The sequence below is a fragment of the Manacus vitellinus genome, unplaced genomic scaffold (assembly GCF_001715985.3).
Source record: "Manacus vitellinus isolate BGI_N305 unplaced genomic scaffold, ASM171598v3 scaffold_50_pilon, whole genome shotgun sequence".
Classification (NCBI taxonomy): Eukaryota; Metazoa; Chordata; class Aves; order Passeriformes; family Pipridae; genus Manacus; species Manacus vitellinus.
This window is the reverse complement of record NW_021940612.1, coordinates 443745-471501: the sequence shown is the minus strand read 5'-3', so window position 1 is coordinate 471501 and position 27757 is coordinate 443745. Positions and strand designations below refer to the sequence as shown.

The 27757-nt window shown below is 37.4% G+C and overlaps 1 protein-coding gene across 1 annotated transcript in view; it reads right to left on the bottom strand.

Moving 5' to 3' along the window:
• CNTLN (centlein) overlaps window positions 1–27757 on the bottom strand; it is a 193965-nt gene that overhangs the window by 135553 nt on the left and 30655 nt on the right. The window contains exons 3-7 of the mRNA XM_018080913.2: window positions 25074–25158; window positions 16080–16124; window positions 11840–11974; window positions 11073–11252; window positions 5123–5256 (exon numbers count right to left, since the gene is read on the bottom strand). Of these exons, the coding sequence (XP_017936402.2) occupies window positions 5123–5256; window positions 11073–11252; window positions 11840–11974; window positions 16080–16124; window positions 25074–25158 (579 nt within the window). The remainder of the gene's footprint in view (window positions 1–5122; window positions 5257–11072; window positions 11253–11839; window positions 11975–16079; window positions 16125–25073; window positions 25159–27757) is intronic.

Genomic DNA, 27757 nt, shown 5'->3' with positions numbered 1-27757 from the left:
GCAACTTGTCAGAAAGTGCCCTGGGGATTCTGGTGGACACCTGATTGACCATCAGCCAGTGATGTGGTCTTGTGCCAAAGGCCAGTGACATCCTGAGCTGCACGGAGAACAGTGCTGCGCTGCCAGCAGGGGGAGGAAGGCGATCCTTCCCCTCTATTCAAAAGTTTTAAGGCACATCTTGATGCTTGTCTGATTCTGGGCTCCCCAGGAAGGGAGAGACATGGAAATGATGGACTGAGCCCAATGGAGGACCATAAAGACAATGAAAGTATTGGAGCATCTGCTGGGCTGGGAAAACTGGGGCTGCTCAGCCTGGAGAAGGGAAAGTTCAGAGGTATACTATCAAGATGTATAAATACCTGATAGGAGCCTAGAAAGAAGATGCAGACAGACTTTTCTAAGTGATGCACAGTGAAAGGAAAAGAGTCAATAAGCACAAACAAAAATCAGATGGAATTCCAGCTAAATATAATAAAGTGATTTTGTCCTTTAAAAGTGGCCACACAGTGGAAAAGACTACCCAGAGATGTTGCAGAGTATCCATTCTTGGACATACTCAAACTCAATTGGACACAACAATACTGGATAGCCCTGTTGTAGCTGATACTGCTGGAGCAGAGGGCTGCAGCTGTGTAACACTCCAACTCTGGGAGCTGCAAGCTCATGGGCCCAGCCAGGAGTTTTACTTTTAAATATAGATATAGGGTTCTTTAATACCTTGAGATAGCATCAAGAGAATAAGCCACAGACTTGTTCCCAAGGGGTTTCTTTATTAATTGAGGGGAGAAAACAAGGGAACCTGGCAAAGGTTCAAAAAAGGCACTACACAAGTTAGACAAAATGTTCCACCACAATACCAATCCACCACATACTAATCCACAACACTTAAGTCAAAACCCATTCCCTCCAGCTCCAAGCCACCCAAAGCATCAAAAAAGGAGCAAAGAAAGAGAAGCAGAGAGAGCAAAAAGAGAGAAGGAGAAAGAGGGAAAGAGAGATCATATAGCTACCACTGAGACTTTGTGGAAGATCAGCTCTCACACATCCAAGTGGCAGGGCCATGACACATGGTAAACATATGCTTTTGGTTTTTTCTACTCTGGATCCCATGGCCAGCCCCCCCAGCTGGGGTCTCTGACCCACCATCCACTCCGGGGTTCTAGGCCAGGGTGAGGGGCACTGTCCTCACTGTCCCTGCCAATCTGTGGCTGGCTTAGGGGTTGCAGGAGGTGTGCTGTGTTGTAGTTTTCCTGGGCTGTTTGTGACTGACAGCTACTCCGGGGCTTCCTCCTGTGGGTTCCAGGGGCCTGCCAGGAGGGATATGACGCCACCTCACCTCCATGAGTTTTGACCCATCCCTTCCTCCTTCACACACACACCCTCCCACCAAGGTGGTTCTGACCCAATAATCACTGATCTAGTGTCTAACAACCTGCTGGGGCAGCAGAACTACACAATCTCCACAGCCTCAGCCACTCAGTGATTCTGTGTGATTCTGTTACTACTTTGCTTTGAGCAATTTGCTCAAAGAGAGTATATAAAATCAAGCCCATGATAATCCAAAAAAAAGTTACAAGACAAAAATTAATTTCTGATCAAAATATATATTAACATGCTTACTCAAAGCAGTAAACAACTCTACAAGACAGACACCTGCCTGGCATGTGTCCCCAGAAAAATCATACTCTTGGGTGAGCATGTAGAGAAGAAACAATCAAAAATTGAAAATTGAATGCAACAAAGGTAATGAGTTACATTTAAAATATAAGTGCCTATATACACACCCATAGATAAGTATACATAGGCATCTATAAGTACATAAACAGAGATAAAGAAATATATACATCTACACGTAAAATATATAAATTATATGTGAAAGTGTATATACGTAGATATAAGTAGGATATGTGTATACAAACATAAGCACATATTGATAAAATGTTGCAGTATACAAACATAAGCACATATTGATAAAATGTTGCAATATACTGTAACTCTAAACAGACACAAATTTAAGAAAAAAGTCACCACCAGCAACAGTATTTGAAAAAACCAATATTCTATCAGCTAAGACCCAAACTGAAGCACTCCTTAAGTCTACTTTTTCCCCATCATCCCTACACTTCCCATAAACAAGAAAACTATGATACACTGAGAGCATTTAAATTCATTTAATGGTGAAATCACTAGGTAGTACTGAGGAATTAAAAAATACCTCTCTGTCTCCAGTATAATAGCTCAAGATGAATACAATGGGAAATGAAGAAATTTACAGAAATTACTGTACTCTTTGCACAACAATAATCAGCATGGCATAAAAAAGTCAGGTCTTTCTTAAGTCAAAATAGAAGCATTACTAAATTATTTCAACTACTAAAGTAAGATGGTTGTTCCAATATCCTTAGCAGACTTTGCTTTCAGTATGGCAAGAATGCTACACAAAGACAGTAGAAACTGGACTGCAGAAAGACTCAAAATATTTGACACCTTGTCCTGACAATAACTATTTTAAAGTCATTACTATTGTTAAGGGTAGGGACAGTTTTGGTACTCAAATCTGACAAGAGTGCGAACTAAGGGGGAAGAAAACCCAATATTACTACAAAAGAAGTACTTGGAAAATCATCAGGGATACATTTGGACTATGCACTAATCAAAGGAATAAAGTCATGGCCCACACTTCCACTAAAAATACAGGGGCAAGAAATTCTAATTCATTTTAGAATAGAGCTTACTATATTTGCAAGCAGTTTAACATTTTCTGGATACCTGTGACAGCAAGGCTAAAGTCTCAGTGAGTCAAGGAAACCTCTCCAGTTTGATGTTCAGAGTTCCACCAGAGCTCTGTGTCAGTGAGACTCAGACCGCCAACTGCTCAGATCAAAAAGTTCTAGATCCTGCATTTAGCATAATTTTAAAACAAAAATCACAGAGATGCATTGGAATTAATCTTCAGAAACAATGGGCAAGATTTTATGTTCTTTGAAAACATGAGAATGGAAAAGCTATCAGGGACTCTAAATAGATCCAGAAAATCTGTACTGAATGCAAACATGAAAAATATAACCAGGGAATGAATTTCTCAACTAATTCAGGAGTTTGAAATTAAACCCAGTGAGGTCAAGGTGTATTTTTCTGGATCTGCCTACGCTCCCTATGAAAGAAGACAACAAATGAAGGAAGCCTTTTTCCTTCCTTTGTTCTTCCAGAGTTTGTTTCTAATAATTACAACTGTGTTCCTGGTCTGTTTTAAAAAAGGAGGAAGGTGGGGAAGGTAGGAAGGCAGCAGACAGGGTGTCGTGATTTAAGCTCCGGTGGAAATCAAGCACCTTGCAGCCACTCTCTCAACACCCAACCAACCCCCTGACCCAGGCTGAATGGGGAGGAGAATCTAAGTAAAACTTGCATGTTGAGATAAGAACAGTTTCATAATTGAAAATAAAATAAAAAATTATGCTAAATAATATCAATAGTGATAATAAAAAGGAAACAAGTGATGTACAATGCAATTGCTCACCACCCACTGACTGATGTCAGGCCCACTTTTCTGAACCCAGGTCAGTCTCCCTTCCAGGTAACTCCCCCCTGGTTTATATACTGGGCATGACATTCTATGGTGTGGAATATCCCTTTGGTCAGTTCCGGCCACCTGTCCCAGCTGTGTTCCCTCCCACTGGCAGGGCATGGGACAAAGAAAAGAAAAAAAAAAAATCCTTGACTTAGGATAAACACAGCTTAGCATAAAAAACCCGCATCAGTTTGTTATCAACACCATTTTCATTCCAATAAGCACTATCCAAAATACAGCTCTATAACAGCTACTGAGAAGAAATTAACTACACCCTATCTAAAACCAGGACACAAGGAGACAGAGCAGTGGGAAGAATAGAGACATTTGCAAATAAGATCTTTTTCAGCTCCAGCAAATAGCAAAGAATACAATATTTTGAGAAATTTGAAGTTCAAGGATTTGGCCAATTCAGACTATTGTAAATCAAAACCATCAAGCAGTAAATTTTCTTACCTTAACTATCCAACCTTAAAATGCCTTCTTTGCTGTCCCTAGTCCTCACACAATTTCACAAATTCCATTGACTGCCTCTATCAGTACAATTTCCCAATAAACTTGCCTATTTTTATTGACTTTTTGAAACTCAACTGGTATTTATTCCTTTTAAACATGAAAATAATAATATCTCATTTTTCTTGCAGAGATTTCAACAAATACTAGGGTAACAATTAAGGTCAGATGCATCAAAAATATTTCTTGGGGCTTTTTTTCCAAAAACACGTAGATACTGACTCCCTATAGAAAGATGATTTCTGCCTGGAAAGCAAAGAGAAGTATCCATACCAATGATTTCTACATCCCAACTGCAGCTCTTCAGGTATAACCACAGTTTGAAGGAATATTGAAGGGAATATTATTTGTCTAACATAGAAGCGAAGTACTGTGTATGCCTCTGAAACAAAGAAGTGAAAAATGGACAATTTCCTGACAATCCAGCTAAAGTAACTGATTGTCTTCTGCCATTACCTTCATTCTGAGGAATTCAGTAGTCTAGTTAATTCATATAATTCATTCTGTCCTTCATTTCTTTTCCAAGACTCAAATAACACAGCACTAATCTTACAGATTCAGTGTAAAGAAATAGTGTGCGAGACTTAAAATAAAGCTTAAGTCACTGTGTTTTAAACATTTAGTACAGGCCTATGTAGATTTTTGTTGACTTGTCAGATTTGACTCTCATTAGAAAGTCAAACTTAGGTTTAAAGCTTTTCCAAGTGCAGGGCATTTAGCCTCTCTAATTAATATTTATGTCACCAATCATACTGTTAGTTTGTTACTTTCAGTAGAGATTGGTAGTTCTCTGACCCAACGCCAATTACAGAAGTGTACAAGTCTATACCCACTCAAAAACTGGTAAAATAGACCAAGTGTCAAAATATATCAGAGTTAGTCTACATAAACTGGTAGCCTTACATCCTGTGGAAACAGAATGATATTAAAATACACTGTTGCACAAAAATACTTCTAATGTAAAATACTGCTTTTTAAGTGGAACAGTAGCCTTTTCGAGAAGATTCAGATTTGAAGGTAATGAAATTATGAAATACTTACTTAGCTTTGATCACATCACAATTCTTTTGGAAGAGTTCTTCCTGTTTCACAGCTACATGAGATGACAAGTTACTGCATATACTGCGTAACTCTTTTATTTGTTCTCTTGCCTCTGCTAAATCAGTTTTCAAATTCTGCAAAGAAAGCATTTTAAATGCATTGAAGATAACGTATAAGAAACAGTCAAAATCTACTATGCATGTCATCTATGGATAGAGATATATGGCGTGCATATACCTGAATACATTTACTGTGGTCTAAGCAAATACATAAATATGTGTATATGTGCATGTATGAAAACTGTGAATACCAGAAAAAAAGGTGTATTTCAAATTTTAGTTGGCCATCTGTTCTTTAAGAAGTTTTCCTTAACTCTATTGCTGGATGTGGAAGGAGAATCCTGAATCAAATCTTTGCAAAATAATAGTACCCAATTTAACTACTGAATTGATGAAACTTTGTTTTTTAAGTAGAAATTCCTTAAAAAAAAAAAAAAAAAGCAGCTTTACTGTTTTAAGCTCTCTAAAAAATTCACAATGATGTGTAGATCAACTAAGAAACATAGACATAGATTCATTTTTGAGACTGCTTAACTCTTGCTCTGGTTTTGCACTGCTAATTCAGTGCAAGGAATAGTTTCTTCAGGAAAAGAAATACCATACAAGAAAACTTCTGGAAGTGCTCTGAAAACAATGCAAGTAAGCAAGAGTTTGCCTTTTATCATAAGCCTTACTGTATAAGTTAGTTAGCAAACTGTGAAAGTGTCTACAAGAAATATAGCAGCAAGGCAACTTACTCAAGCAAGACCTCAATCTCTACATAAACCTTGCTAGAGTTCACTCAGAAGAGTATATCAATCCTTAAGAAGCTTCATATGACTATTCTCCACAGAGTGTTTTGAGGCAAGAATGGAAATATAAATATTACAGCAATATCTAGAACAGAGTTTGAGAAGGTGGCAACAGCCTTAGACCTGCTTTGGTATTATACCACTCACAGATGAAATCACTTGTTCTCAGTAAGGCAAATATTCCAGGATTCATCAATAATTTAAAATAAAAACCCCATAGTAGAATAGCATCCCTAATCTACTGCCAAGAGTATATTAGTTTTCCATTTACATATAGATTTAGTTAAAGAGATAAAAAATGCACATTTTTCCCTTTCAGCAATGATGCTTCTCATATCGAAGTTATCAAAATGTTTTTTTAACTGAAATGTAAATAATTAATTGTTTCTCTTTAAACATAAAAAATGGTTTATACATATTTAGAAGTATCAGAATGTACTACAATAGAATTCTTTGAACTTGGACAAGAATTACGTCCTGCTAAGCAATAGTAACATGGATGTGAGGAAACAGCAAAATCCACAAGTGAATGACATAGGAAAACTGCTTCTTGATAAGTCTCAAGCTATATATCTGATGTATCCAACTAATGAGCCATCATTCAATCTCAAAGGCTAGTAGAAAGACTTAATTTTTCCTTGAATAATGGAAGATTTCAGAATTATAGGAGATAGTTCACTATCAACACATGAAATTTTTGACGGGTACTCATCATCCATTGCAGAACACAACAAAAAGAATAAGTAAGAAACGATCTGGCCATAAATACAACTTGAGAAGTCATCTAATGGCAGAATGCAAAAATAAAAAAAAAGTAACTTTCAGTACTTCACCTCATTTGTGACATACATAACTTCAGATTTTGCTTTCAACTAAGTAACAAATCAATTCAACCTTTTGAATGTATTTTGAAACCTTGAGTTTTCTGGAAGCATTACTGAAAAACCAAAACATGAAAACAGGGATAAGGGAACAACCGGTTATACAAATAGCTTAGGTTTCATTCATCATCATGGCCAGTCTTCATGAACGAAGATTTGGGAAAGGTCTTTACCCTTCGAGCCTGCGCAGTGGATTTTTTAGGTGAGACACAGTGTGCGCTGAACTGAGCCCACCCTTTAATCCTGAGGTTCATCTGCCGGGGCTGAGCAAGCTTGGACGGTGGCAGCGAGGTCCTCAGGACGTAGGTTTGTTTAGAGTGACCTTCTCTTAGATGGGTGGCCTTACAGGGCTGACGAGCTCCATCTGCCCAGGGAAGTCCCCTGACCGGGAATCGAACGGGCCCCCTGGTGGTCTAGTGGTTAGGATGCAGCGCTCTCACTGCCGCAGCTTAGGTACTGAAATATCATATATTGACATACAAAAGCTGTGCTGAATACTGAAATCAGAAATCTAATTCTGAATCATAGAAGTGTTTGGGTTGGAAGGGTTAAAAATTCACCTAATCCCAATCACCCCTGACATGGCCAAGGGACACCTTTCACTAGACCAGGTTGCTCAAAGCCCTGTCCAGCCTGGTTCTGAACACTGCCACACATGGGGCAGCCACAACCTCCCTGGGCAACTTCCTGTTCCAGTGTCTCACCACCCTCAAAGTAAAGAATTTCTTCCTAATACCTAACCTAACTTTCCCCTCTTTCAGTTTGTACCTATTACCCCTTGTCCTGTCACTACAGTTCCTGATGAAGAGTCCCTCTCTGGCTTCCCTGTAGGCCCCTTCCAGATACTGGAAGGTTGCTGTGAGGTTTCCATCCAATCTTCTCCAGGCTGAAGAGCCCAACTTTCCCACCCTGTCTACATAGAGGAGGTGTTCCAGTCCCCTTATTGATGTTGTAGCCCTTCTCTGGAGTTGCTCCAACAGTTCCATGTTCTTCTTATGCTGGGGACCTCCACGGGACCCCGCCCCACTCCTGGGCTGTCCTCCTGGGAAAAAGGTTTACTCTAGCCTCAAGTTTTCCTCTTTCAGCTTGTGTTGCCTTTCACCACTCCAACACACAAAGATGTAAAGAATGAATGCATCTCCTCCAACCCCTCCTGTTCGTGCTGGAGATGCTGCTGGGTGGCCCCAGCCCCAGAGCCATTCCTTCTCCTGGCCGAGTCAGCCTATCCCACCACCTCTCCTTGCAAGGTAAAGTCTCCAGATCCACTGTCCCACCTTCAGCCAGTTTACTGATGTCTTTCAGTACTGCAAATGTACCAAAAACAGTACCCAAAAAGAGATGTGGTATCTAGAGTACTGAGCAGAGTTCTTGGGGCCATGCCCCGCTCATACCTCTCATTGCTGGCCCCGATGCAGCGTGCTACCTGCCACTGCCCAGAGGTGTTCCCTGTTTGCCTGCAGGGCTCTGCCTTCACAGGGGAAGACTCATCATTTGTCCTGCCTAAGGTTCCCATTGTCCCAGTTCTGTCAAGCCCCACCCCAGATGGCAACAGCGCCTTCAAGCACATCCACTTCTCCCCAGTTTGGTGTCATCTGCAAATCTGATGATCACACCCACTGTTCCCTCTTCCAGATCACTGATAAAGATTTTAAGCAAGAAAGGTCCAGGATGGATCTTAGAGTACACCACTTACCACCAGACTACAGACTATTACAACCCATTAACTACAGCTCTCTCAATCCAAACATCCACATAGTTTCTTTAAACATGTTGCTGTCCACCTATCTAGCTATAACATCCTAACTTCGATAAAAGCATACAGCAAGACAGTGTCAAATATTAGCTAAAGTTAAGGTCAATCACAGCCAAGCTCTCCTCTTGTCCACAGACACAATCATTTTATCATATAAGCCAATCAGGTTGCTCAGGAACAATTCACCCTTGGTAAATCCATTATTGTTTCTGGTCATGTTCTCCATTAGTGCCCAGAAACTACTTCCAAGATTACCTTCTTTGTGATTTTCCCAGGGACTGCAGAGAGACTAACCAACCTTTCTTCTTGGATTATCCTTTTTATCATGGAGTTCCCCCAATAAAAGTTTTCTGCTACTTTTGAAGGACAATAGGCAGCTGCCTGAGAGTGCCATCAGCCAAATCTCCCAGCACCCTTGGATGCAGTTCCTTTCAGGTGGTCCAACAGATATGTACTAGTCAAGTTCTCTCAGGTATCCCCCAACACATCCACTCTCAGTACTTCTCACTGAAGCCTGTCTCTAGGCACAAACTTTTAGGGACATCTTGGAGAAGACTGAGGCAAAGATGATATTTAGTACCTGTGCCGTATCTATTACCTTCTGTCACTAATTCATCATTCTGTTTCAGCAACAGGTCCCCATTTTACTTGTTCTGCTTTTTACTGATAAAGTAGTGCAAGAAACTCATAACAGTCATTACTTGCAAGTCAACGGCAGGTTGGCTACCACTACCCTCAGGTGCTCAGACAATGCTTCTGAACTCCTCCTCTATAGTTTTCACTGTTTCTACTTCCTGAACACTGTTTTCCACACCCACCCTGGCACCTGGTGATTAATTCTGTTTAACCACACCGGTCTCCTGATATATCCGCTTGTTTTCCTGAGCATCAGGGTGGATCATACGTGGGATTGAAGAAAGATGTCTTTGAAGACTTGACACTTTTTCCTGAGTTCTTCATCCTTCAGTGCTGCTTCTCATGGGATTTCACTTACTGGTTCTCTGAACAAGCTGAAGACTCTGCTTCTCACCTCCAGGTCTGCACTATGCTATTCTCCTTCCTTCATTGTCTCAGGGTCTTGGTCTTGACAACTTCATGGTAACTGTAGCCTGGTCTGTCATTATTATTTTCTTAATCAGTTCTTCCTTGTTTGTAAACAGCAAATCCAGCTGTGTGACATCCCTGGCTGGCTCAGGCAACACCCATACCCAGAAGTAACCTCTGTCATAGTCTAAACAACACCTTGACCTGCTTGTAATGCCACTCTGAAACACCAACACTACTAATTCCCATCCCTGCAATCACCTGGCTCTGACACACCTTTCTCTCATAAGTGTGCCTCATCAGCCAGGAGGAGAGAGACATAAAAATTATTCTGTGTTCACTGAAGGTATGAGTAACAGATTTCCAATAATTTATCCAATATTAACAAGCACCACATTTGACAACTTGAAAATTATTACATCAGTTTAGCACACACTAGATTTTTCTGTCCCAAGTATCAATAAACCATTTCTTGCCCTGGGAATCCCATAATCCTTTCATGATAACCCTCCAAAGGAGGCAATTTGCAGGAACTTTACTTCACATGTTAGCAGATCTGAATGAAACTCTTGACAAATGGTTTCCATCAGCACAACAGTTGGAAGCAATACCAAAACAACTGAATTGCTAGTGCAAGGAAAAAGGATGTTTCTGGGTGAGGTATTAATTAGATAGTTACTACAATGAATATACTTCAATAATGTAAAAGAACACACCATTGTAAGTGTACAATTAGTCATGTAAAAAATAAGAATCCAATACCTAGATATGTATATAAGTAGCTGTCAAACACTAAGATACTATGTTTGTGGTTTATTTCTTATAAGGAATTTTAAAAAATGCTAGCCAATTTTCACCAGCAAACAAGAAAAAGTGTCATTTAAATAAAAGAGAAAATATTCCGTACCATGTATTCAATTATATTCTTTTTTGTTTTCTTATAAACAGTGAAAAGAACTTTTTAATACAAGCGATAATAAGTTCTCTCACAGAATGGAGACCTTTGGAGGCTAGGACACAATTTATTTGAAATTACACTTAAAATTTAAAGTGTTGTTGCAAAACAACAATTATGAAGAATACTGCAACAAAATTATAGGTAAGTTAATTACACATCAAGAAAAAATTTGTGATAACAGTTTTAAGCTGTTATTATTTCACATATATTTCTATTATCTTAAAGTACAGTATCTTTTATTTTTTAATGCTTACATTTTAAGATTACTATTTGAAGTCAGATTCCTGCTTTGCAACATCAATTTTTAAAAAGCTGTGGGTCTTAAGTGAAGGAATGTAAATGAATGCAAGTCCCCACTGATAAATTTGAATATATAACTTGCTATTTAAAGAAAATAACTTGTAGTGAAATGTCTGGAGAAGTTAATTCTGAAATAACATCTAGGAGTCCATTCCAATTCATACCTTTATTATGGCATCGCTGCCAGATTTTTCCATTTTCCATTGTGCCTCCTGCTTCCTCAGTTTCTCCAGGTCACTTAGTAGGTCAGCACAGCATGTATTTAATCCCTTATTTTCCTCCTCCAGCTTTTTTATAACCAGTCTGTTTTGCTCTTCCTTCTTCTGTGCACACTCCTCAGTGTCCTGTAGAACAGTACCACAAGGGCCGATAAACAAAAAAGTGAGAACTAATCAGCAAATATAAACTGTGCAGTTTTACCCTCACAGCAGCTTCTTCTATATTTGATGGCCAAGGTCACCTGTGTACTTTTATTGGCCTCCTTCATGCAGGTGGAAGGGTCATATTTTTTAGCTGGATGACAGCTTTGATGAGTACACATTTGCAAAGAGCCCATTAATTGATCAAGCTGCCTTTGATGCTGTCCCCAGCTATTTTTGAGACCCACACAGACATATCCTCCCAGACCTCGGCTTTATCAATTAATAATGCCAGTCCCATCAGAATCTAATTACAAGAAGCCACATCTTCACACTCCCACTTTCTTTGCTCCATTTCCATCATTAACTATTTATCTGAAAGTTATAAAGCTTGGATTCTTGGCTTTAAAGCATCTTCCTCAGAGTTGGTATGTGAGAAAATGGTAAGGTATAGCAAGGCCTAAGGCAATTTTTTCTCCAAGCTTGTCACTTTCTGTGCCACAAAGGCTGACATTGCTTAAAGAACTGCTTCAAAGCTACAGTCTTAAGAAACGATGTACAAGTCAATATACCTTAAGTTCTCGGCTTTTATCTTTAAATTTCTGGTTCAAGGTACTGAATTCATTCTTCAGACAGGCATTTTCCTCCTCCACAGCATTTTTTCTCTGCATTAAGTTGTTTATCTCCTCGTGCTGTCCTGTGAGTCTCTATTTAAATTAAAAAAAAAAGAAAAAAAAGGTGTTCATAGACAAAAAGCAATTGCGAAAGGGCATGCATGTCCTATGTTTTAGACCTATGAAATGTAACTATCTGACATATATAATTTTTACAGCATTGTTTTAATTTCATTAGTACTTTAATCATACACAAAACTGAAAGACTGTAAGACACATTAAGGTAAATGAGGAACCAAATATCTTGCTGCTGCTGAACTAAGAAGTCAATAAATGCAGAACTGAATGGAAATTACTCAGTGAAGCTCATTGGCAGAAGTTTTATCTGTGCTTATGTACTTAGAACACAATAGAATATTGTTTAACTTGAACTTCTAGCACACCAAAAATCAAGTCAGAGAGCTGACTTCAAAATTCTACAGAATTTTGATAGTAATTAGAAATTACTTTTAAGTGAAGCTTCCAAAAAGATTATGAAACAAAATAGTCGTAAAGAGAGAATTAAGTCTAGCTGAATATGCAGCTCAAGGAAAATAACACAACATTGCTCAATGCATACAAGAGTTCAGTGTACTCACATATAACAAAATCTTGCTGCCATAAAAAAAGAACTTCAAGTTCCTGTGATAAATACTTGCATTCTATTCTTATTACATTTGTACTAAAACACCCTCACTCTTAAAGGCATATTAGAACACTGCATTTTTCTCCAGGAGTCTGTTTTAATTCCACATACTGTTTTGTCCTGCCTCTTCTTAAAGAAATCAAAAGGGTATTAATCTAACATTTTCCTAGCAGTGACACTGTAACTGTAGAACAAAAATTGATGCAAATTTTATGTCAGGACAAAAACGTAACTGCTCTGCCTTTAATACATAGGCTAAAATGAATGTGTTCAGAAACATAAAAAATTATCAACAAGATGATACACCTCTAGATTAATCTACAATATTGCTGATAACATACGTAAGGGGTTTTGGTGTTCAAAGGTTACATCTGGTTCACAGGTATGTAAGACATGAAAAGAAATGAAAATTTGCCAGGTAAAAACACACAAAACAATACATTTGAAGTCATTTGCACTTTGGATATATTATTACAGTTGAAGGAATGAACTGATGCTGAGAGATGATTTAGTTGAATTTTTAGAAAGGTATGAATCCACATTATTATGGAAAGCATCAGTTCGTGTGTTGCCTTCCCACTCCCCAGGTCCTCACATAATTTCAGTAAGCAGCTCCTTTGAGTTTTCCTGCCAGCTCATTACTACTTGTTTAACATTTATCAAGACAAAGTCTGTATCTGAAGAACACCCTCAAAAATTCCACCTATCTGAAAGAGACTGCTGGCTCTGACCTAAAAATTCACAAATACACACACTCAAAAAAGCTCCAGCTCTTCAAGGATCTAATTTCTGAGTACAGAGCTACATAATGTTACTATTTAGTTTCATTATATACTCTGTGGAAACTGGTAAGCAGACGTATATTTGTGACACAAAATCAATGATATTTAGGTTCTGTCTAGAATGGGATATTTTCCAGCAATGTAGAGGATGAATGGAGACATGAAGGTACAAAAGTGCTGCTAGCTATTTCAAATGTTTGTTCTGTATTGCTGAGATTAAATTTTCAACTGAAATAAGGTACTTACACTGCATACTTTTCAGGATAATCAGACAGATTATCCTGAGTCACACTTGCACACTAATTACTTATCTCCACAACTGACCCCCTTAACACTTTAAATTAATCAAGAGGCAAATACACCACATCAATTACTAAGCAGCAAACTCACCTGAGTAGTCTACAAAGTCATCTACTGCAGCAGTAGTGAAACATTATCTAGGTAAGTTACACTTGCACAGAAAAAAATCCTGTAATGTTTCAAAGCATTTTTCTTGGGTTACCACTTTGCATGCTCATCTTTTCCTCTAAATGAACTGAACTTTTACTCTCATATCTGCTCATTTCACATTCTTATAAAGAAGGGAAAAAACCCAGAAGTATGACTTGGGAGCCATGACTGGGCAGATATAAGGGTCATTAAAAAGAATTTTCTAGATACAGACAAGTAAATTATCGTCTGCCCTTGCCTGTGCAGCTGTTTTTGTACTTTGCTTCCTCAACCTACAAATTACCTTGCCTAATAGGAGAAAGAGAGTAAAGACTGATTTCTTAAGAAGAGAACACAAGCAGTGTTCCTAAAAGACCTCCCTGTTCTGACAGGCAAGTGAAACAGCGGGGAAGAAAAACATACCTGATCAACATACAGGGCAACCTCCTACACGAGGCTATTTTAACAGATTTCACCAGGTGAAACACTCATCAGGAATTTGTCTATTCCCACAGTATCTACTGGTATTTGTCTAGATACCATAAAGACAGGCTGATGCTACGTAAGAACAAACTCAGCTTACATTTTGTGTTGAATCAGTTGTACTTGTTTGAATACAACAGGACAAAAGCAATGTTTGACACCTTCATGCTCAAGAACCACAGCACTGTTGGATCAAGGGCTGGACTTGATGATCTTGGAGGTCTTTTCCAACCCAGCTGATTCTATCATTCTATGATAACTAAAACAGCTAAAGTACACTTCCAAAGGTTTTTTCATAGACAAACTTCCAAGAAAGAAAACTGTATTCTAGACGTAAATTTTCTCTAATGAAAACCAAAAGAATCTGATTTTACTCTTTTGTTTAGCTGGGAAGAATCAAAGAGTATTCCCTCTATACTGCTGGAGCTCTGAGTGCTCCAGGCAACAGTACATACAAAGAAAGAAACACTGCGACCTGGTGTAGCAGACCTTTTGATGTTTAAAAGGACTGTCATTCCAGAATTCATTTTTCATCACTTAACTACAGCACAATACAATTTTTTTTCTTCCATAATAATGTTATATTGTTTACTAGAAAATACTACTTTTTAAAATACCTTCATATGAACCTGAAGAGGAAGCAAAATAACATACTACGTCAAACTGAGGAAATCTGCTATGAAAATGACAGGTCAGAACTGAAAGAAGAAATTAATCCTTTTTTGTCTTAGTTGAGAACATCTCAGTCTTTTCATGGCAATAGGATGTTAAAATTATCTGTCCATATTTTATGTGAACACATATAAAACAGAAGTTTTTAAATTAAAACCTCATTTCCAACCATTGTGAATTTAGACAGTATGGAGAAAGTGAAAGTGGCAACAAAAACAACTCCTTAACACTAGGAGTCTGATTCCAAAACCAATGTGAGTTAGCATAAAAATACGAGAACTTGTGTACTGTTTGATGTTGCAGACACAATCACTGAAATTCCAGTCTTCAGTGAAAGATTTTTTTCATCTGCTAAATTAAAAGCATGTGGAAAGAACTATGAAACAACAGCTGTATTTGCTATTACTGCATAAAGTATTCTCCAAACTTTTATATTTTGGGAGTCAAGGCAGGGAAAAACTAACTCTTATCTCTGCATTTTGAAATCTGATCAGACTGCACTGCTAAATCAGTATTGCATACCTACCTCTATATGGGTTCATAAATTGCAGATAAGAGCAGGTTTTACTTCACAACAACAAGTTAACTCAAACTAGGGTGAAAACATCTAGCAGAAATACAAGGATGACATATATCCTTCAATGCTAACAATTCTAAAAATATACAAATGCAAAAACACGCTGGCTGTTGAAGTGCTTCATGAAAATACTCAAATCTCTGCACCACAATATTAAGTTATCCGTTTATGACTGCAACAAAGGAGCATGCATTTGATTTCCACCACTGAAAGGATCAGGGTAAAAAGAAATACTATATTCTGTGCTTTCTTCATTGCACTCTTTATCAGAAGCTTTCACTGTGCCATAGTCCACTTTTAATATACCATGTGAAAAAAAAAAGTAAAAATGAATACAAACTGATGAAAAATTGAAGTATTTTCTCACAAGCAGTGACTTTAAAGAAATACTGCCATCTTAAGCGGAAACAAAATTAATTTAGTAATGAAATTATTTTATTAAAGCTTAAATGTGACAATATTGTTTCTTTCAAATGTCTTTTCCTCAAAATTTTGACTTCAACCTTTTGAGACTTATTCCCTCCCTTTCATCCTCTCTTTTTCCTCACTGAGTAATTGAGGTTGACTTACCACACTCTTTAACTTCTCCTCTCCTTCCACCTTCTCCTTTTGTTTCTAGCAGGAATTGAAAAATAAGTAGACACTCACACTAAAAATGTGTGAGTAACATCTCACAGCTTCCCTTGATTTCAGTTTCTTAAATCTCCCTTTAAATTTTTTACAACTTCATTAGTTCTCATGGTTCTAAACTTGAACGTTCATATGCATGTTTAACAGGCAACAGTCATATTCTCATATAGTTCTCCCAGACAAAGGAAAAAAAAAGAAAATATTAAAATGAACAAAAGAAATCCACTCTCTTTCATCTCATGACTATTCATTAGATTCTTTAATTATTTTCAGATGTAGGATGAACAGAAGTTCCATGTAAATAATTTATGAAAAGGTAACCATATGCTATAAAAGTCATCTGCTGCATTCTGCAGCCTGTAGTATCCTTTCAGACTCAAAATGACACTAGCTAGTTATAATATAAACTAGAAGTTATTTTTAAATCCATACTGCTCCAAAAGTAAAATTTCAACAGTGCTACCTGATTTTACAGTAGGCAGATTCCAGAAGATACCTGTATTCACAGCTGACTATTCAACTTAGAACTTGACTCCTAACAAGGATGAAAAACCAATGAAAAATAGCAAGTGACATAACTCATGCAACAGTATTTTGAATGCATATCTGACACAGCCTGGGGGAATAAGGATTCTTCCTCTTTGGACACAAAGGATGAAATGGACCTTTATTGAAGGGAGGAGCTGACTTATAAAGGGTAGGGAAGGAAGATACTGGAAACATGGGTGGAGCTAGGGAGGAGTTAGGGAGGAGAATGTTAATGCAGACCATATAAGGAGAAAAAAGGGAGGTATTAACCAAATAAGGGATTACTAAATAATGAGTTACTGCAATGTGACACCTGTGAGCCAATCAGGGAGAAGGGCATAAACCAGGGTACAGAACACTGAGGATTTTTTATAAAAAGCGGGGAATAGGGTACAATAAAGGGTAAAAATACAATGAACATTGAACATGAACACAATTGCAGAGTCTCAACAGTCCCATTCATCATCTGAATGTAGAGAAGGTGCTGTCCTCGGCGGTCCCGCAGATCTCTTCACATATCTCTATTTCTTTTTTCCACTGCTCGTAATCAAACCTCTCCTGGTCTCCCACATATATCCCATTTTTAATTCCTATTTTTCACACCTAACTTTCTGCTAGAACAATCTTAAATAAATTAAAAAACAAAGCATAAATAGAGAGTAATTGAAGTAGGGGAGCTCACTTGATTTTCATACTAGCAGAAGTTGGTTTGTTTTTCCTCATCCAATCCCATGCTTTCCAGGATTCCCTGAGATAAAACAATTTAAAAAATTGTTTCTGAGGAAAAGCAGTATGAAACTGCAAGCAAGCACCTGTAAATGAATTTCCAAAATGAATGAGAACTTTTGAATGCCTATTTCTATCAATACTAGACATGAAATAAAACATGGTAACTTAAAGATGTAGACAAGGAAAAACAGTCTTAAAACACTGTCCATTCAAATGTGTTTTCCTACCATTTATGCGCTGGAGGAAAAGGGCAGGTCTGTTTTGCAGGAAATAGAACAGAAAATGAAGATTCTTTAAAGCCCTTTTTTTAAGAGGATCAGGTATAATGGTTCTACAGAGAAGCAGACCCACAATATGAGCAGCTGACTTCATCCTGCAGGTAGGGAATATGTATTTACTCCTCTACTATTAGTCGGCCTTGCTCCTGAATTCTCACCTGACCCACAGATTAAGGAAGGGTCAAACAGCATAATCTACTATAAACATCATGTTCCCTATAGCCCTCTTTGGACTTACCTGATGTGATTAGTTTGGTGTCTTCAGCAGAGTTTGCTATCTTAATCAAAACACCTGTCAGAATTTTTCAGTATTTAAACACATGGTGGAAATAAACAGTAGCTTCATGGAGTGTATCACCCTTGCAAGTCTAGCATCTCACTTTCCCCTAGCAGCAATGGAACCGTCTCTCATCAACAACCTACTGAGTAGGTCACAGTATGGACAAAACTTTTTTACGATGTGCACCATCTCCTTCCGCTCAAGCTGCTCCTTACAACTCCACTGCAGCACCTTCTTTCTTCCATCCACTAAAACAAAGCTTTACAGATCTTTTCTTACAATACCTTGCAACCCTTTGTATCCCTTTCTCCTGGTTTCTTCTGCTGCACAGGTATAGCGCAAGAAAACACTAACAGCAGCTGCATTTTTGCATTAATAAGGGAACCAAATGCTGTTTCTGGCATCTGTGCAATAGGTTTTCCATCTCTGAAACAATGAATACAGAAGCTGTTTGCCCTTTAAAGGGGAAATACTTAGAGGCAGTTTTTCACAAAAATACACCTCTAGTTTGGAAATAAGACAGCATTTTTTCAAAATCGAAAAGCTGTACATCTATAATAAATGCACCATCAATATCAACCAGTACAGCATGTATTGCAGCAATGCATCTGCTACATTTAGAGATTAATTGTCCATTTTCCTCTAATGAGTGTATAACAGCTCTCAGGATAACTACTGCAAACACTGACAATATAATCTGACAGTTTTGCCACCACTAGTGATCCTCTGCATCAGGACAGATCAGATTTTCTATATGACCCATAACACAGTGCTGTAAAGCAACATTGCCCAATAAATTGATTTTTTTCTCTATTCTTTCCTTTCTTCTTAGCAACCATGTCATGAAAATAAGCAGCAGCACAGCCTTCTAGGTCAGGCAACATAAAATCCAGAGTATTTTTTTTACCCCCTACTCCCTATACTAATCTCACACCAAAATCAACAATCTGCTAAATAAGCTTTTCTCTTATCCTCATTGAAGAGGATGATCTTGATGGATGTAGGTTTGGATTTTTTTTCCCTGTGGTCTCCTTTCCAGCAAGGCTTATACAGCGTTCTCAGAGTGAATTAGCCTCTGCCTCTGGAAGTGTGCATGACAATCTGAGATCTGCAGGAATCAATACGTACTAGCATCTATGCCTGACACAGCAGTATTTCATTACCCTCATATGCATCAATGCTGCCAGATCAGGCGTAGCAAAGAAATAACAGCCGTTGCTCTGATCAAGTGTTCCGACAAGCCCCTTCCTAAGTGACGTCAGCAGATTCGCAAGGCCAGAACCTAATCTCACAGGGCACTGCTATTTGATCCTTAAAGCACAACCATCTTCTTGAACTTGAGGAAATCTGCCTGTATTCCAATATAAAGCCATGATTTTTGAAAACCTTCCTCATCAAATATCCTTAAAGGGGGAATAAAATCCAGCTTCAACCTCTTAAAACCATACTGACTTTAGAACTTTAAAAAAAAAAAGCGTCACTACAGCAATGAAATAGTATACTGAACACAGTTAAGCAGTTAATCTCTTCTGCAGTAGAATCAGATTCCAATGGCTTTAGAAACCATTTCTACCTCACAAAAAAGGCTATGCTATTGGCTGTACAATATACTCATTAGCTATACGATAACTATGCTTAACTGGACTGAAAATGAAATTTCCAAACTAGACACTAGCTCCCAAGACGATGAATGAGATCATAAAGATGACCTACCTCTTCCTTCTAGGCTTAAATATTCTGCTCAATATTTAAGAAATCATGCATTTCAAACTAATGTAATGGGCAGAGGACAAGAGACATCATATTTCTTTACTTACTGTACTTTTTCCTGTCTAATCCAAGTGCAGCTATCATATCATGGTTTTGTAGAATCACCACTAAGAGTATGAAGGCTGAGTTATAAAGATCCAGAAGCTTTAGTCAACTTCAGGAGTGGCTACACAGGCAAATTACTGAAAAGGTAACGCACGGATTTACAGTACACCTGTAGGAATACCCAATATAGCTGGTTTTTTGCAGAGTTAAGTAGGAAAACTACTCGCCTTAAAATGGAGTTACCTACCTCACAGATTTTCAACAGGTAGAAAAAGCATTCCTGCCACGAATTCAAACAAAAATACTAATGAGCTGTAAAGGTACACTGTAATTTACAGCTTATTAATTTATTCAAACAAAGAAGCCCACAGATATTAGCAAGAGTCATCACACTACCTACCTCAGGTAGCGTTCTTTCAATAAACCAAAATCAGCAGCTTTCAACTATGTGAATAATATACTTTCCTTCCCATCTTTCTCACTGAGATCAAGTCCTTAACAAGATTTCCCTTCCTTAATTTTATGAGAAAACTAACTAGTAGATGGCAAGCAGAAAGGTACAAAGATATATGATAATTCACTGATGCAGTTCAAAGGTGTTACATAAAACACAGGTTTCACCACTGAAGGCTGATCCCTTTTCCAGTGTACATATCGAGTAAAATGAACTTTTTAAGGAAAAAAAATGTGTTAGTGTCCTCAGACATATTATGTCTGAAGTATTCATAAATCTCCTTCACTGGACAAACTTTTTTGCAAAGAGTTTATAAACTTTGCATAATCTCATCACTGCTGACACATTCATCCAAACTCCTTATTACTGAAATTATCCTCCTGTCCCTCATTATACAAGAATAATCAGGCTTATATGCTACTGGAAATAAAGTGTTTAAATGGCAGTAATGTCTGTATACCTTTGTCTTAATTTAACAAAAGCATTTTACTACAAAGAAAAATACAATCATGTGAAGGTACAAAAGTTAAGAAAAATTTATTAGTGTTAATTAATGCCTGAAGGTAGAATTATGCTTCTTTCAATTGGACCCATTAAAGGGGCTTTAATATAGATTTGCACAGCAAGCTGAAGATTTTCAACTGCAGATAATGAGGCAAGCTAGTACTATTTTAACCCCTCTAGAGTATAATCAGTTGATAAGGTTTTGAAACATTACAAGGTCTAGGACAAAAAGATTAGCTTTAGTTCCTCCAGATCTAAATTGAAACCTAATTAATTAACAATGTTATAGAAAAGGTTTACTGCTATTTTTACACATCTTTAATTTTGTCTTCTAAGGAAAACAGGTTAAGATATTTTAATTTATCTATTGCATGAATGGCAGAAGACTGTTCTCTGTTTCCACATTATCCACTAAACTAATTGTTTGATTTTAAAAATGTAATACATTCGTCCAAAACCTCACCTTACTTTTTAAGAAAAAAATTACACCAGTGATCTGTTTGAGACATACACAATTATTATAAATTAAATACAAGTGAAAAATGTTTCCAAAGAAAAGGGAGCATGAAACAAGATTTCTGTAGCAAGATATCTATCAGCCTTTAGAAGATGAATAATTAAAATTCTAAGAGACTGTTTTATGCACTTAAATGTAGCAATTAGAAATTCTTTTCCTTGAAACACATGCAGAAGTGATGTATATACGTCAGAGATACATAACTACTGAGAAAAGAGTTTTGAGCCACTGCATGAAACAAAAGTTATAGTAAAAAAATCATTATAGAAATCCAGATACTAATCTCAAATGAGTAAGATTTTACCCACACAGCATTTAGAATAAATATATCTATATACTAGATGAGGCCCAGTTGTGACTATCAGGATAAAAAGTTACAAATCAACCAATTAAAAAGACAAAAATTAAAAAAAAAAAGGAGCAAAGAGAAAAGTACAATGGAAAACTTCAATACAATATATTTTGTACTGAATTTATGTGCAATAATACACAAAAATAACCTTAAGTGCTTTAATAAATACTACATTTGTTTGAAACTTTGAATGGTACATATTTAAATGTCCCACATTAATTCATATTTAAAATGTTTAACACAATATGAAGCTATACAATAAACTCATGTCAAGAAAAAAGTCTTATTCTATTTTATTTATATAAAATAAAAGATTATACCTCTGTAATTTAGGAAAGGTACATGACTGAAGGTGTTCTAAGTACACAGAAGTTCAATGCATGTACTGTATTCCAAAGATATTGCACAGTAGAAGTTTAGAAAAACTATGATTTACACTGATTTTTTACCCCTCAGGGCACAGATACCATTCTCATGAATATCTGAGCACTTTTCTTCCTTGTTAGGTTGTACAAACATGATTAAAGACCATACTACTTCTCCATCACAAGTTTCCAAATTAATTTAGCTGATTTTCAGTAATATCCATTAAAATGGAAACTGTTCTAACACTTGAAATATCTCATCACAAATTAAGCTCATTCAGCTTTCAGCAGAACTAACTAGTTGGATCTCACCTAGGCTGTGAAGAATATGCTCTTCTACTTACAGCAATTTTAAAAGTTTTCTTAAGCAGGATAAAGTTTAAGCAGAACACAAGAGAAGGAATACAATCTCATGTTCTCCTTGTAGGGTTTTCTTGTTGTTTCTGGCAGCAATATCAGCTTACATTCATGCTGAATTATGAGATAGGTCATTTATTTTCCTTTTCCCTTATTCAACACTGATTCATACAATCAGCTGTTTGGTGGCCACTCAGAAACTCCTAGTAAATAAATACCCTACCACAAATTATACTGTTGCAACTGAATCTCTGCATGATGCCAACCCAGCTGATTCTATGATTCTATGAAGGGGAAGAGAAAAACAACAGAAGACAGGACTGGGTAATCCCACCTTCCTAGACGAAACCAATACACAGCAATACACTTAAAAAATACACAGACTGCAATACACAGCCTTGAAGTCTTGCTGTCTGTACGTTACAGAAAAGAATATTCATTGTCATTATCATCACAATACACATTTTCACAAGTAGACTATTTGCATATTAATTACAAAAATAGCATCTTTTCCTCCTTAGATAAACAAAGAAGAAAAAAATCCAGTAAAACAAAACAAATGAACAATATATTTTCTATGCCACCTCCAGTCTTTTACTACCAAATCAACAGAACTCAGAAAACGATCCTTTGTTTCAGTCCTGTAGCATCCCAGCCAGTGGATAAGCAAGAAGGTCAGAATGACATCACCTCTATACACAGCTTTTATTTACAGCACTGGCACTAACTGGTGCCCTTCACAACCCACCTCCCAAGTCAATGACACTTCAAGAGAAGCTAACTGAAAGGGCTGCATTACAGTTGTGACAATCACCAAAACAACAGCTTCTGTTCTCCTCATCTGTTAGGACTGCTGAATCATAGAATATCCTGAGTTGGAAGGGACTCACAATGATCACCAAGGCCAACTCCTGGCCCTGCAGAGGACCATCCCCAAGAATCACATCATGTGCCCTAGAGTATCATCCAAATACTTCTTGAGCCCATCAGGCTTTGTGCTGTGACCACTTCTCTGGGGAGCCTGTTCCAGTGCCCAACCATCCTCTGGGTGAAGAACCTTTTCCTAATACACAAACTAAGCTCCTCTTGACACAACTTCAGGTCATTCCCTCGGGTCCTATTGCTGGTCACCACAGAAGAGATCAGTGCCTGCCCCTCTGCTTCCCCTCGTGAGGAAGTTGTAGACCACAACGAGGTCTCCCTTCCCTCTTCTCTCCTCCAGGCTGAACAGACTAAGTGACCTCAGCTGCTTCGCATACGGCTTCCCCACAAGGCCCTTCACCATCTTTGTTGCCCTCCTTTGGACACTCCCTAACAGCTCAACATCTTTCTTATATTGTGGTGCCCCAAACTGCACACAGTATTCAAGGTGAGGCCACCCCAGTGCAGAGCAGAGCGGGACAATCCCCTCCCTCAACCAGCTGGCGATGCTTTGCCTGATGGCCCCCAGGACATGGTTGGCCCTCCTAGCTGCCAGGGCACTGCTGACTCATATTCAACTTGCTGTTGATCAGGACCCCTGGATTTTCTGTGTGGCTGCTCTCTAGCCTCTCATTCCCCTGTTTTTATGTATATCCAGGGTTTCTCCCATCCTGCTGACAAAACTCTTCTTTCCTGGCTGCCACTTTATGAAGGTTCCAGTTATATTTTCCAGCCTCTCTCCACTTCCATGTGGATGATGTAAATGCATCACAACATCAATTTCAGATTTCTGATGAATTACAGTTTCAGCTTCTGAAATTGATCTGAAACCACAGAGTGCAATCTCATGCAGATGCACACTTCAGGTTCAGAAGCTGCCACAGCAGTCAACCCTTCTTAAAAGCACATTACTGCACACATATTCCTATAAACAAGTATTTTGTCTTTCAGATAGGGACAGGGTAGAAATACAGGAATCATACGTTACTGGTTTATCAAAATGATGTGTGTGCATGCACCAAACACATTACACATCACACCTATAGCCATAAGGATGTGACAACACACTGAAACTTCGACCACTGCTATAATACAAAATAAAAGTTTATTTAATAATAAACAATATTTTATATTAAATTCTCATATTTATATATTTACATATTTCATATATCTACATATTATATGCAATATAATACATTCTATTATATCTAATACATTCTATCTTGGATATAAATATAAAAATACAGAGTATATAATATAGATTATAGAGGGCATACAGATAATATACTATACATTATTTAGTACATAAAAAAAAGAATTATATAATAATATATAATGTATCTACTGTATATCATCGTATTTATAATGTATATATGTTTTCTATATATTCATTCAAATATGAATTTATTTAATAATAAAAGGAGAAACACTACCACTCTTGTCAGGCAGAAGGTGCATCAGGTTTATTTTTTTGTACTTGTTAGGAAGGCAAATCTTTCCAAAGCATGGGCACATTACAACCCTAAATATAGTCAGAGCTCTTCTGGACTGAAATCCAAGTGTAGGTTAGCCCACTAGGCAAAATGAGAGAACGACCAATTAAAATTTGCAGAAAAAGTTTCATCTAAAATCATAGAAACGTTTAGGTAAAAGATCAATTGTTTGAAGAACTCAGAAGAATTTAATTAATACTTTATCAGAAGGTTATAATCTCTGAATCACCTGCAACTTTCTCCTTAAGATACAACAGTAAACTATTCTCTCATTTTAGGAAATATAAATGTCATGTCAATATCAAGTTTTTTTAACTGCTCTGTTTAAACATAATACAAACCTGTTCTAGTGTTTCTATTTTGCTGTCTTTGGCTTCTAAAAGCTCTAAAACTCTTCTGTCCTTGACTCCAGCTTTCTGTTTTTCTCTGGAAACAAACAAAAAAACCCAGACACTTTAATAGTCATAATTTGCAGTTAATCATTTGAATTTTTCATGTCCTGATAATGAATGTCATTTTAAAGCACGGAAAATTAAATTATCTGAAGCTGACAGGCTTTGCAGAATTAATCAGGGAGCATATGGCAAGTGACAGCAAATTACATCTGAAAACAGCTAACACAACGTTGTTCAAAAAGAAATAGAAGCAAGGGGTCTTAAAATACATTTTTAAGTAGTTGACATTATCTGTCTCATTCTTTCCCAAAAGCAGAAAGTGTACAATGGACACAGAATGAACAAAATGCTTTCTTCTCTTCTTGGCAATGTAGAGTCACAAAACTGCTTGCATTTGTTAAATCCTTCTCTCAGTTAAAAGGCATTTCTCTGAAACAACACTTTTGAACATCATCGATCATTACAATCTTTCACATGGACAGAATCCATAACTTTCACACAGACAAAAAAAGAAAGACAGTACAGAAGCTCGGGTAACAGGGATGAGCAGAGCCACTCTTACGTGGTTATTAAGTGCAGAGCTATTATCATCTCTGGAACACTTTGTAGGATGTCAGCTGATAAGTCATTAACACTTTAGTTACAAACTATCTCATCTCATGGTTATCCTCTTTCTTAATTGAGTTTTAAACATTGATGCCCTTACTGGCTTCTGTTTTAGGTAGAAAGAAAATAAATGTTGCAGCAGTAAGGATATTCAAAGATTCCTCGGCATAAGCCAAAGTTCTTATCATATACCTGCAACTAAAGGTCTGAGAAACATACATTCCCTACAAATGGTCAAATAATTCAGGTAATTCCAGCACCAAGGTGACAGAAGCAGAAACTCATCCAGATTATTCGTCTTCTCACAGTACGCGTAAACTTCCATCTACATAAGCCAGAAAATCCTACTTGTGCAACTTTTGCTCTTCTAAAATGGTAATGTTTCAGAGCTGTAAGGGAATGAAACAGTGGTACATGAGTGTGTAAATGTGATCTAAGGTGGATGAAAATATCCAGCTGTACACAAAAGGTTTAATAGCTGAAGCATTTTATAACAGTGACCAATAAGGATAGTAGAAATATGGAGAACTATTTTTCTCCATTGTTACTACTGTGTAGTCTACTGTTAGCAGTGATTTTAAAGACTAAACTGCACTGTCATCACAGACCACCCAATAACATGGCTTTTTTTCATAAAGTTTTATGACTGCTAAAATATCTAGTCTGATCTTGAGTAAATAAAGAACTAAACAAAAATGGTATGGAATTTCAAGTGAAGTTTTTGGAAACTGAGGTCTCAAGGCAAGGACTTCAAGCAGCACTCTCCTATTACAAATCTAAGACAACTGATGTGTTGTAGGACTTGAAGAAAACTAAGAAAAACCCACCTTAAAAGATATGCATTTAAGCTACATTTAGCTAGGAGAAATAAAAATATACAGGAAATAGTCTTAAGCAGTTGTATATAAAAAAAATCTTCATAAAGAAAACAATTCAGGTGCTGTAATGAGCAAAGAAAAGTCAAACCATGAATATTCAACAAATATTCCAAAAGACATTTAATGTCTGAAATGTATTTACCATTTTAACTGAGGCAGAATCTTAACAGTGTCATATCCGATTTTGAGAGATACAAAGAAAGCTTTAACTGAATATGGACTTAACTCTCCATTTGTTACTGAAATGTTAGACTCTCTTTTTGCTGCCTATACATTTACCCCAAATGACATTAGAGTAGTTACCCAAGCAATTCTAAATACAATGCAATATATGCTTTTCAAACATGAATGGAAAAGTTTAATCCGACAATCTGCACAAGAGTCCCTTAATAGCCGTCGAGTACCAGTACAAGAATCAATCAACCATTTATATGGAGAGGGTCCATATTCCAGGACACAAGCAAAAGTCCCTCTGGATTATTCAGATAAAACCAAAAGTCTGGCACTTAGAGCTATAAAGACAGTTGCAGAAGCAACGACGACAACACTGTTGTTTGCTCACATACAACAAGGCCTTAAAGAGCCTTTTTATGATTTTGCCAACCGTTTGTGAGATGCAATTACCCATCAAATAAAACATCCAGAAGCTCAGGATGCATTGTTTTTAAAACTGGCAATTGAACAGGCTAATTCAGACTGTCAACCAGTCCTGCAAGCACTCTCAAACCCCATGCCTACGTCTATGATACAGGCCTGCAAAGAGATCAGTTCTAATCAACATAAAGGAAAAATTATTGCAGATGCCTTAGTAGAAGCAGAACAAGCAAGAACAAAAGTAATAACAGATGTTATAATAGAAGCAGACAGAACAAAAATATAAATGTGTTAAATGTAATTGATTTGGACATTTTTCACATGAATGTCCAGAAGTGGGGAAACCCCCTACTCCATCAAAAAGCCCATGTCCCAGATGCCAAAAAGGGTATCACTGGCATTGGTTTTGCCCTTCAACGCAACATAAGGATGGGAGTCCCCTACAAAACAGAAAACAATGACACTGCCAGTGCTGCAAACAGGGAAACGGGAGAGAGTGCAAGGGACCATGCGATGACCCCAAGAGCCCCAAAATTCCACCATGACAAACAA